The 13,301-nt window shown below is 44.0% G+C and overlaps 1 protein-coding gene across 1 annotated transcript in view; it reads right to left on the bottom strand.

Annotated features, from left to right (window-relative positions):
- The window catches only part of unc13bb (unc-13 homolog Bb (C. elegans)), a 99,714-nt gene that overhangs the window by 60,831 nt on the left and 25,582 nt on the right, over nucleotides 1-13,301 (bottom strand). The window contains exons 3-8 of the mRNA XM_084159865.1: nucleotides 13,086-13,185; nucleotides 8,455-8,572; nucleotides 8,121-8,244; nucleotides 6,873-6,946; nucleotides 6,269-6,326; nucleotides 4,677-4,890 (exon numbers count right to left, since the gene is read on the bottom strand). Coding sequence (XP_084015991.1) covers nucleotides 4,677-4,890; nucleotides 6,269-6,326; nucleotides 6,873-6,946; nucleotides 8,121-8,244; nucleotides 8,455-8,572; nucleotides 13,086-13,185 — 688 coding nt within the window. The remainder of the gene's footprint in view (nucleotides 1-4,676; nucleotides 4,891-6,268; nucleotides 6,327-6,872; nucleotides 6,947-8,120; nucleotides 8,245-8,454; nucleotides 8,573-13,085; nucleotides 13,186-13,301) is intronic.

The following is a 13,301-nucleotide window of genomic DNA, read 5'->3' on the forward strand; positions in this document are numbered from 1 at the left end:
TTGCTGGTTCTGGTTGGCTAATGGACTTCCCACCCACTGAAGTAGGCACATTTTGCTGAGAGGCAGTCATAGTGTCAGGTCTCACATGCACAACTTTTCCTTGTGTATTAACAAATTGTTTATTTTGGGGTACATTTCTAGAATTATCAAGTCCTCTCCCTCCTCCCACAGCCATTGACTGTTCACCTTGCTGGATACGTTTCTCATCCCAGTTTGCAAGATTTTGAGAGCCCTCTCTTGAGCCACTTCTCCCTGGGAATTGTTTTCCCTCTGTGGAGTTCACTACCTCTTCACCAGATTGTTTTTTACCAAAACTAATTTTCTCAACAACTGAAGTGACTGCGGATGTTTGTGGCTTTGTTGCAGAGTCCTGAACTTTATCACTCGTACTATATATCTCTGTTCGCATGGCTGGCGTGTCTTGATTCTGGACTTGTGTCTTGGCATCAGACTGGGAAGGCAAATTGAAGGAAAATGTTCTGTTGGGGTGAGCTGTAGGAGATACAACAGCTACACGAGCAGGAGCAGGGCTGGTGGATTTTGGAATTAAAGAAAATAGCTTAGATATACCAGATTGAGAAGATGGTGCAGGTGGTACTTCTTTAGTTTCTGCAGAACCAGAGCTGGGCTGCTTGGGGGATGAACTAACCTTGTCTGTGAAGGAACTGAATAATGAACTCATAGCATGTTTCACTCCAGATATTCCTGGTTCAGGTGGATCCTCTGTCTGGGTCTCTTCCTTGACATCCCTAGGGGTCCTTGGGTCCTCTCCAGTAGATTCTGTTCTTACGCTGCCCTGGGAAGATAACCTTGACTTGGATGACTTGGGAAGGGACCCATACTTGCTTATTTCCTCCTCTTTTTCAGCCAGGTACTCTGATACTGTTTCCACTAGGCACTGGAGCTCATCCATGGGATCTACATACTCGTCACTTGGTTCCTCCACTGGAGACAGCATTGCTTCAGGAGCCCATCCTCCCATTTTCCCCTTTCCACTCTTCTTAACCAGATAACTCTGATACTTGTCTATGTGACCTCCATGGGATGAAGCATACCTGCCTTGGCCATGGCCCCTCCCATTCTCAGAGTGAATGGCCTCCGCTAAGGAGGCAATTTCCTCTAGCTCCTCCTCTGATCCCATGGAGTACTGCAGCTCCTCCTCTGAATCGTACGGCAAACCTGTCCTCATTCTTGCAGCTTCCTCCTCCTGATACGCCACATAGTTCTCCAAGGTGTCCCCCAGCTTGTTTTTGGCCCACATCCTAGTCTTGTAAAGAAGTCCATTCTTGTATGGCTTGAGGCATGGTGTCATCTGCTCCTCCTCTTCCTCGATCTCTGCCACCTGCCGCAGCACCAGCTCCCCTCTCTTCTGGCGGAGGAGTGCAAGGTCAGGGGGAAAAGGGTCGTCTGTGAGTTTCTCCGCCTCTGAGAAGGCCAGCCCTCCTGGATCCCGGATCTTTTTTCTCCGCCGTCGATCGATAGTATCATAGCCCGCTGGGTAGGTGGCAGGTAGGATGCCACTGCGCTGTGTGCTTTGGCAAATTGAGCTGCCTGAGGGCTCAGTGAGAGCTCTCCCCATGCGGAGAATAACATCGTCCTCAGCCCAATGATTCTCTTCCTTGTCCAGGAACTCGCTCAGCTGATTTCTCCCCTGCACTTTGTATTTGCTTTCCCAATCCTCCACACCCATGCCAGAATCTACAGGGATGATCCTGACCCTCCCTTTATGGTTTATTGCTCTAGTTTAGGTTAATGGATTAAAGTAGAGGTAAAATCAGATGAGAGGGGGGACAAAAACAGGAAAGAAAAAAGTAAACAGAAAAATTATTGCAAATTATAAGAGGACAGAGAAAGTAATATAAAGACCATGTGACAGAGACAATAAGCATTAAATAAATACATATGATAAATAAATATGTTTGTAAAGTGTAAATAACTATTTGGTGAATGTGTGTTCATGAGTGTCATGACTACTGGCTGAGGATCAAAGGACTCAGATCAGCTTGGCAAATGGCTGACAAACAGACCCTCTCACCCAAACCTTAAAACTCTGTCATAAATTGGGGAGGAGGGTATTCTCCCTCCTGCTCTGCAGTATTACTAAAGGCTTTCTTTGTTCCAGAGACTTTTTGCCGCCAAAACCTTTTTGTCCAAAAAGTGAACATTGGGACATTATTTCTATAATACAAATGTTAAGAATGGTCAATGGGGACCTAAAGAATAATCATGTCATATTGTTTATTATTTTGTGATGTCATTAAGGATGGTATCAAGAAATAACTAACTCGGAAAGTGTACACATTCTGTCAAGTTTACACCCAAATGTTGTATAAAATATATGATTAAAGATTAGTATTTTTGTTAAGATAGGAATGTGATTTTTGTTTTCTAATGAGATAATTGTTTTTCATGTAAACTATGCACAGTGACTAGCCACGCCCCAAGTGAGCACAGACATTGCGTCGGCATGATGGAACGCCCCCTTTTTACCAGAGTGCATAAAACGCCTTGGTAACAAATACCATCAGACCAGAAAGCGTGGAGCTATGGCTACACGGCTTAAAATGGTAGACCAGAAAGCGTGGCGACGATATTCCACACATTTGAAATGGTTAGAACTTTGAATCTCAACACGAGGTGAAGAAGATACTCACTAGACCAGAACATTGCCAGTCTGCAGCTGTGCTTGATCTAGAACTTTGACTAACCACACGAGTGGGAAGAAGAAAATCCCATCTCAGACAATCACAGAGTATCTGCTCTGAGTACACGCCACTACAAGCCAGAACAAAGAAGGAGGACATTGTGACCTCTGGTGGACAATCAGAGCCTTACAAGTGAACTGAGCGAAGACCCAGCCAAAACCTCCTTTCCAAGAGGGCTTGGGTCAACAGAGATAGACGAGCAGCAAACACGTAAATACATTAATTGATTTCAAAATGGGCTGTAGTTCGTGAGCAAAGTATGATGATTACTTTGAGGGTAGTTTCCAAATGTATCAATGATAAGTTTGACTCCGTCTTTGTCGCTCCCTTTACCCCTCCCTCTTTTGATAACCAAGCAGTCATGCTGTTGTTAGTCCGCTAGGGACTTTTTCTCATGTATTAAGTATGTATGTATTCTGTGTTATTATTTAGTTACCTAGTAAATACATAATTAAGCCAATTTGTGTAGTGCTGAATCATAAGTAAAGCTGGGGTTCTTGCAGATCCAAGAATTCTGAGACCATTCAGAATGTCGACTGATAAGAGGTAATGATTGATATGTTGACTGTTTTATACATTTTGATAGGTAAAGACCTTTTAGAGTTTAACTCGGGAGATGGTAACTCTATAAATCATGTAACTATTTGTTACATGATTAATTTAATCAAGTAACAATTAAACATAGTTGATTCGATAAATAAGTAATCATATTAATGAAAGTCAAGTCACGACATGAGTGTTATTAAGATTGTTTGATATACCTGTGTTATGTGAGTGATCGTCATTCTGGGAGATTATCAATAACAGCACAAACGCCCTGAAATCCAACCTGAAGTATCTCTGTCCAAAGTCATTTTACAGACTGCATAAAAATATGGTCAAGGAGGGCAGTATTTCACTCTTACTGAACCTTCCCTTCCAAAACCAGGGTCCCAAAGACCCATATGTGACAAGGGCAGGCTTAACTAAGCTCAGTTTCATTCAAACTGCCAAAGAAGTTTCATATAACAATACGTCAATTTTATTTATTTATTTTGAAATCAGCTTTTCCTGGCTGTAATCCCACTTTTCTTTTCAGATGTTATGGAATTATCCGGATCAGCTTTCTATCTGTCCACACAGACTGAGATTTACCACAATCTCAATGAACCACATGTTTTCCACAGCAAGTCACACGTGTAAGAGAGCAAAGACCCACTCTACACTGGGTACATGAATGCAGTTGGCAGATTATTTGTGCTGCATCTGGGAAAACATCTAAGCAGTTGGACAATTTTGACATTGTTTAAGACCAAATCTGTTCCTTCTTCAGAAGCTACAGTGCATTTTCACAACTAAATGAAATTGCATACAAATTCTATACTAGATCCAGATATATAAAACACCAAAGATTAAATAGCTATTGTGTTAACTTGCACTGTTGCGCACAACCTTACCAGATGGAAGTATCACTTCCTCTGGGGCACTGTTCATATATTCAAGCAGGTGACATTGTTTACCTCCTTCCTATGCGGTGTCAAACCATGTGCCAGTGACAAATGAACATAAACTGAAGAGCTTTAAAGCTGCTAACATTACTTCAGAAATATGCTTGTATTCAGGGTACAACAAAGGCAGCCAATTGATTCTGCCATTCTGTCCCAGGAGGGTGGATGTCCCTTAATCATCTGAAAGAGGGAAGCCCTCTAATAAACAAAGCAGCTAAGCCTCAGGCCATCAGCTAACTGGGTCTATTTGCAATATGATTTATTTACATAGAAAACTATGTTTAAAACAGGCCATCCGATACTGCACTACAATTTTTTTTATTAATGTCCTAACTCTGGACCTCCTTCACTATCTGTCAATATGTATGACTGTAGAATATATGAACAGGTGTGCAATCTTTTATGGTTGTATTTGTGCATGTGTCTGTGAATTCTGTGTAGGGGCATGTATTGTATGTTTGCGGGTGTTATTCAGAAGCTCTACCTGCTACCACGGTGGTCTCTGTAGTCCATGTCAAAGCTGTGCATGGAGTCGGTGCAGGAGTCCAGATGGTTCTGGAGCCGGGTGCCCATGGGGTACTGGTGCATGGAGGAGTTGGGCTGGGTCGTGGTGTGGTAGCGCGGGGGCAAGCTGTTGCTGGTCTCACTGCGGTAGTCACTGTCCCGGTCGTCCACCGCACTGTCATGGTCATCCAGGGCTGTGGGGGGGGGGGGGGGGGCAACAGGACAAGCTCCACAAGATAACTTCTAGAGACCTCGGCATTATAACAACTGCTAAAATGACCACAGAATCTCCATTCTATCCTACCAATGCTCACAATTTCACACATACATATCTGAATTACACAATAAGAACAAGTGGTGATATACACTGGGGTCAGGACTGGTCAGGTAAGAGGGAGGTAGGGAGGGCAAGGGTCATGCACCTTTGAATGCAAGCCAACCAGGAAGTAAACCACAGTGGGAAGGGGAATGTGATGCGACTGAACGTATAGGTCATTAAATAATCAAAAAGGGACACTCCAGTCAAAAAGGGACATTCTAAAATAATCAGTTAAGGAACTCAAATGCAATGTTGACATAGGGGAATTCTCTCTCCTCAGTGACCCAGACTCAACTTTGGCACTCAGACAGGTCCTTTGGATTGCAGAGTGCTGACCCTGAGCTGAGTGGCCTGCTTAAGGGGACAGTTGAGCTGGGCTTTATCACTCCAGACTGATAAGTGAGATCGATAGCTCAGGACACACACTGATGTTTTAGTATCTCAAAACAGGCTGGCAAACACTGCCCCCTGTCTGTGTGACGATGCTGTCGCATCTCATTGACATCTGTTCAGGAAGTCATCAACTGCCACTATGCTTTATCAAGGTCACCCGCTGACTACAAAAATAGATCTAGACTTAACTGCTATTGTCCAGTTATGTTTACATGGAGGTAGAAATAATAACAATGTGTGTTTCCATGTCCCGTGGGGAAATTGATAAAGGTGATGAAACTCAAATATTGATGATGAAACTCTGACATGAGGTGTAGAGAGGAGAGTGTGTGGGGGGGAGGGGATGGGGGGGGGGGGGCGCTGTAGCGATTGTTGTTGGTGCTGGATAACATGCACAATGCATTGAGGATAGGCCAAGGTGAAGCTTTGAGAAGGGATAGAATTTATCACAAAAATACTGTTTTACATACTCAGTGTGTCAGCCCATCCGAAATAGTTGCCTGGTGAGGGTGTTGGCAGAGAAGTAAAGTGAGAGGTAGTGGAGAGTATGCAAAAACTGTGCCTGACTTAGGAGGGGAAATTATGACCATAACATGCATGAAAGTGGCATCCCTGTGTGTTGACATTCTTCATAACTTTGCATGAGTAGTGACTGTTTTGGAAAATTAAATTTGGATAAAAGGCTTACTTGATGTTAAGTCTGGGTTAGGAGATTCACACATAACTCAGGAATAGGACAAGCAAATAAATAACTTCAATAACATGAAAAGCCCAAACTAATGGTAAGCCAGAGAGAGACGGGGCTGATGAGAGAGCTCCATCTAGTGGGATATTATGGTGTGGAAGTCAGTCCCACTCACAGCATTGGGAGGCAGCAAGCGGCATGGGGCGTCTTTGGACCTCATCCTGCAGAGGGTACTGGAGAGAGAAAAAGAGAGAACAGGAACTGTGACCTCTGACCTTAATCATCCACAACAACAAAGCATCATCATCATTCTCAAACTCCTGCATTTGTATAATATTTGTATCACCACCATGACTTCAATGCCACTGCATGCAAAAGTTAGTTAGGCCTACTATCTACAATCTATGTTCTCACTTCAGAGCACAGCAAACCGTGATAAACACACATGTCAATACTGTACCTAACCAGTGATTTCTGTGATGGGCAAAAGCGTGGTGAGGAAAGAGTCATATGACCAGAGTTAGTCCCATCTTCTATTTCCATGTATTTTACTGTGTGCTAGTGAATGCAAAGAGCTCAGTGTAATCCCGGGATAATGTGACAGAACATTCGACCGCAATGTACTTGGTATTTTAATATATGCAAACATAGAGACAGTATTTTCTTAAATATACTACCGGTGTAACTGCTTGAAATATAAATACGTAGATGTTGTTTCTACATCTTTGACATACATGTTCGTGGTGAAATAGCGCCCTAGCATGTTGGGCAGGCCTTACCTCATCATGGATCCTCATAGTGTTGATGCGATCCAGCTTGCCGGTCCAGTACTGCGCCTCATCATCTGGGATGTCTGGCAGAGAGGGGTGACTGGTGAGCTGCATCCAAACCTACACCATTCCATCCTAAACCATCCATGCTCCCACATGCACCATGCTGCCATTACATATTCATGGCCCTTTAAATATGTAATGAGCCACTTAGGAATAAGACATTACAAATAGTTGGCTAGGCCTTCAAACTGCACTGTTGGGGACCAGAGACCAGTACTACAGCTCCACTGTAGTTAAGTTTGTAATGACTGAGACGCAAATGAATTCCCAGAAGGAAATTACCTTAGTCCTGACTGTGACAGAACTTCACAGAGACATAAGAAGCACTGAGTACAGGACTTCTAGAGATTGCAAAACGGCACAAGCCTTTACTTGATGACATAACCAGCCCAACAACTGACAATAATGTACAGAGATGATAAAGTATACATTAATGCCTACTACCAAACCACTGGTCTATTAGAGCACAGCCCCCACTCTCTCCCTGTGCCCGGATGGCCCATGACCCTTTACAGAGACACTGGACATTAAAGAGAGCCGAACACAAAAGGCCAGGGCTTCAAAAGGCAGATGAAACCAAACCCCTTTCCTGGTGAATGAATGGGATCAGTTGTACAAAGAACCCAGACAAACACACAGCCTCACCTCCCCTACCGCTACCTTCAAAGGCCTGCCCTTAAACACCTGAAAGCTGCTCTAGCTCCTCCCACAGACACAGTTCTAACTTTGAAGCTACCGATCTTAAGTGTTTTAGGCACGTCGACACCAATACTGGCAACGTTAAAGGACAGCGATGTAGAAAGTGACGTGCAAATTACATAACTGTTCCCTCTCAGTGTAGAGAGACGAGAGCGGCTGCATTCAAGAGGCTCACTACTCAACCTGCTGGCATTTCAGCCAATCGATACCATGTGTGGTGACGTACGTTAAAGCACAGGTCATTGGAAAAGCTACTACTGTATAATCATTACTGTACGGTGCCTTATGTCTGTCACATCTTCCAATGCAATAACAAAAACAGACCTATAACATTTCAGCATCATACCTATAGCCACTGTACTGTTGAAGCAATTTGACCATGATGTACTGTATAGAAGCAACAAATACATTTTAAAGAGAGCCTATTATATAAAAGAGATATCCTATGATAGCTATGTGCCCAACAGAAAAATTGTGATCTATATGACATTTTACCGAAGGGCAGCTCAAAGCGCGTGTCCAGCAGAACCCGGTAGGGCGTTGGGTTCTTGGTGCCGTAAATCTCATCAGCCTTCATCAGAACCTCAGCATCCAGGAAGGTCCACTCCCCTGAGCCCTCCTGAAGGAAGAGGAAGACAAGGTCAGAGGTCATGTCATAGACAGACAGACAGACCAGATTAAACCAACCAGGTGGTGAACCAGTGCCCAGACATATCTGTGTACATGGTTTGTTTAACATTTGAACTGGATGTCTGATGTAATTGTTTTAGCTAGTCCTGTTGAGAGTGTGTACGTTTGGATGTATATGTGCATTCTCTGTGTTCCTCACCTCTTCTGACTGGCGGATGCTCTTGAGGGGGATCCAGGCAGTCCCCAGCATGGTGTCCCAGATAAGGCCTTTGTTCCACACCTCCACGATGAGCCCCAGGTCCAGACGGTTGATCTCACTGGAGAGACCGAGAGGGAGGGAATGAAGTAGATGGGGTCATAATCAACTCTCATTCAATAAAGTTTGATAGACAGAAATCGGTATTAAGACAGAGACAAAGTGATTGAGCCCATAGGTAACATTTTATAGGACTAAACTGTAAATATAAAAAGGATGGTTGCATTCATTATGTAGTGAGTCACATCCATTCAAATGGAAACAGAAGTAACTATGACAACAGAAACCATGATAAGTACATCTGTCTGGCCTGCTGCTCACTGACTACTTTTGGTCTTTGTTTACGCATCATGTCAGACGTTGTGATGCATTCCATCCTTTATTTGCCATTCAAATGGATGCAAAGCTTGCTAACAATAACAAGGCATCTCATTTCAAAGCGACCATTGCTCATGATGTTTCCATCTCATTTGCATACTGGCATCTACCGTGGTTGACAACTTAATGCGGCAAAAACAATAGGAAGATGAGAGAAGACTGGCCCTGTGTAGCTCAGTTGGTAGAGCATGGCGCTTGCAACGCCATGGTTGTGGGTTCGTTTCACACGGGGGGCCAGTATGAAAATGTATGCACTCACTAACTGTAAGTCGCTCTGGATAAGAGCGTTTGCTAAATGACTAAAATGTAAATGTAAATGTAGAAGATAATTATAAAAAGTGCATTGCCCTGAGTAACGGTGGTAGTAAGAGTGAGCCCAGGTGCAAACACAAAGATATTCTAAACCACTCACACTTAAAGAGATGCACCAAATAACGACAAAACTATTACCCTAATGAGAAGACCAACCACTGTCAATCTCTTAGGCTCTTAAGTGGCCACAGTGAATGCAAACATGATTAACCAAAAACAGGTACTTGTATAAGCTGCTTACGGTAATTGGTCATACCAATATACGTTTATAAAACAAATACAAACAATGAGTAGACAATTTTGAACATTTCAAAATATTTTTGATCATCAATCACACACTGACTTCACTGAGCTCTCTCTTTCTGCAGCATAGAAACAAAACTAGCCCACGGCAGGGACCCACTCTTCTGTGAAAGCAGCATTCAGAAATCCATTCATGTTTCATTTGAGCTTCCCATTGTCTGTGGAGTGAGATGGGAATGAACCACAGCCCCCCCCCCCAACAGGCTTTGGAAAACAATGCTGGAAAATAAGCACTAAACAGAACACACCATTCTACTGCACTTATAATTTTTCCCCATTACTTTCTCTAAACACTCAAAAAGCAGGGATAGGATGGAGTAATGATTAATTGATGGGTTGCCATAGAGACAGATGGTTCTTTGGAGGCCTCATTCAAGCACAGAAACATTAAGGCTCTCCTCTATGTCACTTCCTGGAGCACCCCGTCACGGAAACAGTGAGAGATCCTTCCATTACCTGAATCGTCAAAGACGACACCATCACAGTCAGTGTAAACATAAGCCACCAGTTCAAATGAGACAATTCCATGTAGGCTCTTAAATATCACATAGGCTAAGCTCTATCATACAGTGTTGTCTTTGTACACCTAAAGAACATTAAGAACAATATAAAGTCTATAATGACTCTGAGCACCATAGCAGAGGTACTATGGAAAAAGCCTAGAGATAAGGCAAGTGTGGGATGTATGATGTACATATCGATCCACAGCTGTCACAACACGCCTGTTTCCTGTCAACTCTGGTGGCCTGAGCCTGTGTCTAGGTGGGGATGGCCATTATCTCACAAGGAAAGTGTGGTCTGATCTGGACTCTAGTCTCCAAGGCCCTCTGGCTAACATAGAAACAGAAGCCTGGCCTGACAAACCATAAGACCTTTTGGCAATCTGCTATGTCACTAAGAAGACCAAGGTGCATCCATCCACTAAAGTACTCAGAGTCAATTATATAGAATGTGATCGATATCAATTAGGGAATCTGTTACATAAAGGTTGAACCACATAACCAATAGGCTACAGCTTTCTGGCAAGAAAACACGTCACTGGAGAAGAAAGAAATCGAGCAGAGCCAGTTTCCAGATAACAGTAAACTTCTGTATTTTCCTACACACTAGATGTCAATGCCATGTCCTTCAATTGCTCACCTCAGCTGGACCATATACTGTCCTGTTCATTTGCATAGGACTTGTACACTGCTCAAAAAAATTAAGTGAACACTAAAATAACACATCCTAGATCTGAATGAATGAAATAATCTTATTAAATACTTTTTTCTTTACATAGTTGAATGTGCTGACAACAAAATCACACAAAAATTATCAATGGAAATCAAATGTATCAACCCATGGAGGTCTGGATTTGGAGTCACCCTCAAAATTAAAGTGGAAAACCACACTACAGGCTGATCCAACTTTGATGTAATGTCCTTAAAACAAGTCAAAATGAGGCTCAGTAGTGTGTGTGGCCTCCACGTGCCTGTATGACCTCCCTACAACGCCTGGGCATGCTCCTGATGAGGTGGCGGATGGTCTCCTGTGGGATCTCCTCCCAGACCTGGACTAAAGCATCCGCCAACTCCTGGACAGTCTGTGGTGCAACGTGGCGTTGGTGGATGGAGCAAGACATGATGTCCCAGATGTGCTCAATTGGATTCAGGTCTGGGGAACGGGCGGGCCAGTCCATAGCATCAATGCCTTCCTCTTGCAGGAACTGCTGACACACTCCAGCCACATGAAGTCTAGCATTGTCTTGCATTAGGAGGAACCCAGGGCCAACCGCACCAGTATATGGTCTCACAAGGGGTCTGAGGATCTCATCTCGGTACCTAATGGCAGTCAGGCTACCTCTGGCGAGCACATGGAGGGCTGTGCGTCCCCCAAAGAAATGCCACCCCACACCATGACTGACCCACCGCCAAACCGGTCATGCTGGAGGATGTTGCAGGCAGCAGAACGTTCTCCACGGCGTCTCCAGACTCTGTCACATGTGCTCAGTGTGAACCTGCTTTCATCTGTGAAGAGCACAGGGCGCCAGTGGCGAATTTGCCAATCTTGGTGTTCTCTGGCAAATGCCAAACGTCCTGCACGGTGTTGAGCTGTAAGCACAACCCCCACCTGTGGACTCGGGCCCTCATACCACCCTCATGGAGTCTGTTTCTGACCGTTTGAGCAGACACATGCACATTTGTGGCCTGCTGGAGGTCATTTTGCAGGGCTCTGGCAGTGCTCCTCCTGTTCCTCCTTGCACAAAGGCGGAGGTAGCAGTCCTGCTGCTGGATTGTTGCCCTCTTACGGCCTCCTCCACGTCTCCTGATGTACTGGCCTGTCTCCTGGTAGCGCTTCCATGCTCTGGACACTACGCTGACAGACGCAGCAAACCTTCTTGCCACAGCTCGCATTGATGTGCCATCCTGGATGAGCTGCACTACCTGAGCCACTTGTGTGGGTTATAGACTCCGTCTCATGCTACCACTAGAGTGAAAGCACCGCCAGCATTCAAAAGTGACCAAAACATCAGCCAGGAAGCATAGGAACTGAGAAGTGGTCTGTGGTCACCACCTGCAAAACCAGTCCTTTATTGGGGGTGTCTTGCTAATTGCCTATAATTTCCACCTGTTGTCTATTCCATTTGCACAACAGCATGTGACATTTATTGTCAATCAGTGTTGCTTCCTAAGTGGACAGTTTGATTTCACAGAAGTGTGATTGACTTGGAGTTACATTGTGTTGTTTATTAGTTCCCAAAAAAAATTTGAGCAGTGTAGTTTGTGCTAAATTATCGAATTTGCTCAAAATGATTTACATACAGGAGTAACAGGTGGTGCTCTTGTCAAGGGAGCTGATTGTTTAATGGCAACACTGCTGAGTGATGTGCTAAGCTATCGTATTGTGTTCATGAACAGTACCAAGGTAGAGCATTTATACTCCGCAACATCCTTGTGACAGTTGTGGAAAAATAAATATCAGAACAATGAGCATATACAGGCGCACACACACACACACACAGACAGAACACTAAAGGAAGTGAACAGCTGTGAGAACAGTTTAGCTACCTTTCCCGAAACAACCACCCACCTGGCAGGCAACAATGGGGACAAAACTGGAAATCCCTGACTCTGACCTACTGCCACGTATTACTATGTGAAAATCATGAACCTGAAGTGTAGCTACAGAGCATTACCACCAGCGGCAGGCTAGCTTCCCTGATCTCACCTGTCTGTAGGGAAGAGCACTCGGGTGATTGCGTCTGCTGCATAATTACAAAAGCCAAATCAGCATGTCAGCCTTAATCAAATAAAGGTGTTAGTGACGGAGCATGGAGGACATACTGTCACAATAAAGTCTGTTGAGCTCAGAGCCATAGACTCTCCCTTTATCTTCACTCTCTGATCCTCATCGACCAAAACAAACCTGATATTACATGATTCTATGTTGAATGAAAACAGTGACATTTGACACTTACAGAGCATTCAGATAGACTATTCTATACTCCACAGAAACAGCAGGTGTGTTGTGGCCTATGACAGAGTGTGAGTGCATAGGACAGGAATAGACGTCTAAGAAGTGTGTGGTCACTGGTCACTTACAACATGAAGTCCTGCTCCCAGCATGGCTGGTCCCCTCGCACGGTGATGGTGGTGCTCTTGACATTCTGCACCTTCAGCGTCACATATGAATTGAACTTATCTGTAATACAAAGAAAAGAGAAAGGAGGTCAAAAGCCTGCACATAATGACATGAGGTAATGGTGGGGACTCATATACACTGACGAAAAATATAAACGCAACATGTAAAGTGTTGAT

Source organism: Coregonus lavaretus, assembly GCF_964263955.1.
Source record: "Coregonus lavaretus genome assembly, chromosome: 4".
In the NCBI taxonomy this organism is placed as follows: Eukaryota; Metazoa; Chordata; class Actinopteri; order Salmoniformes; family Salmonidae; genus Coregonus; species Coregonus lavaretus.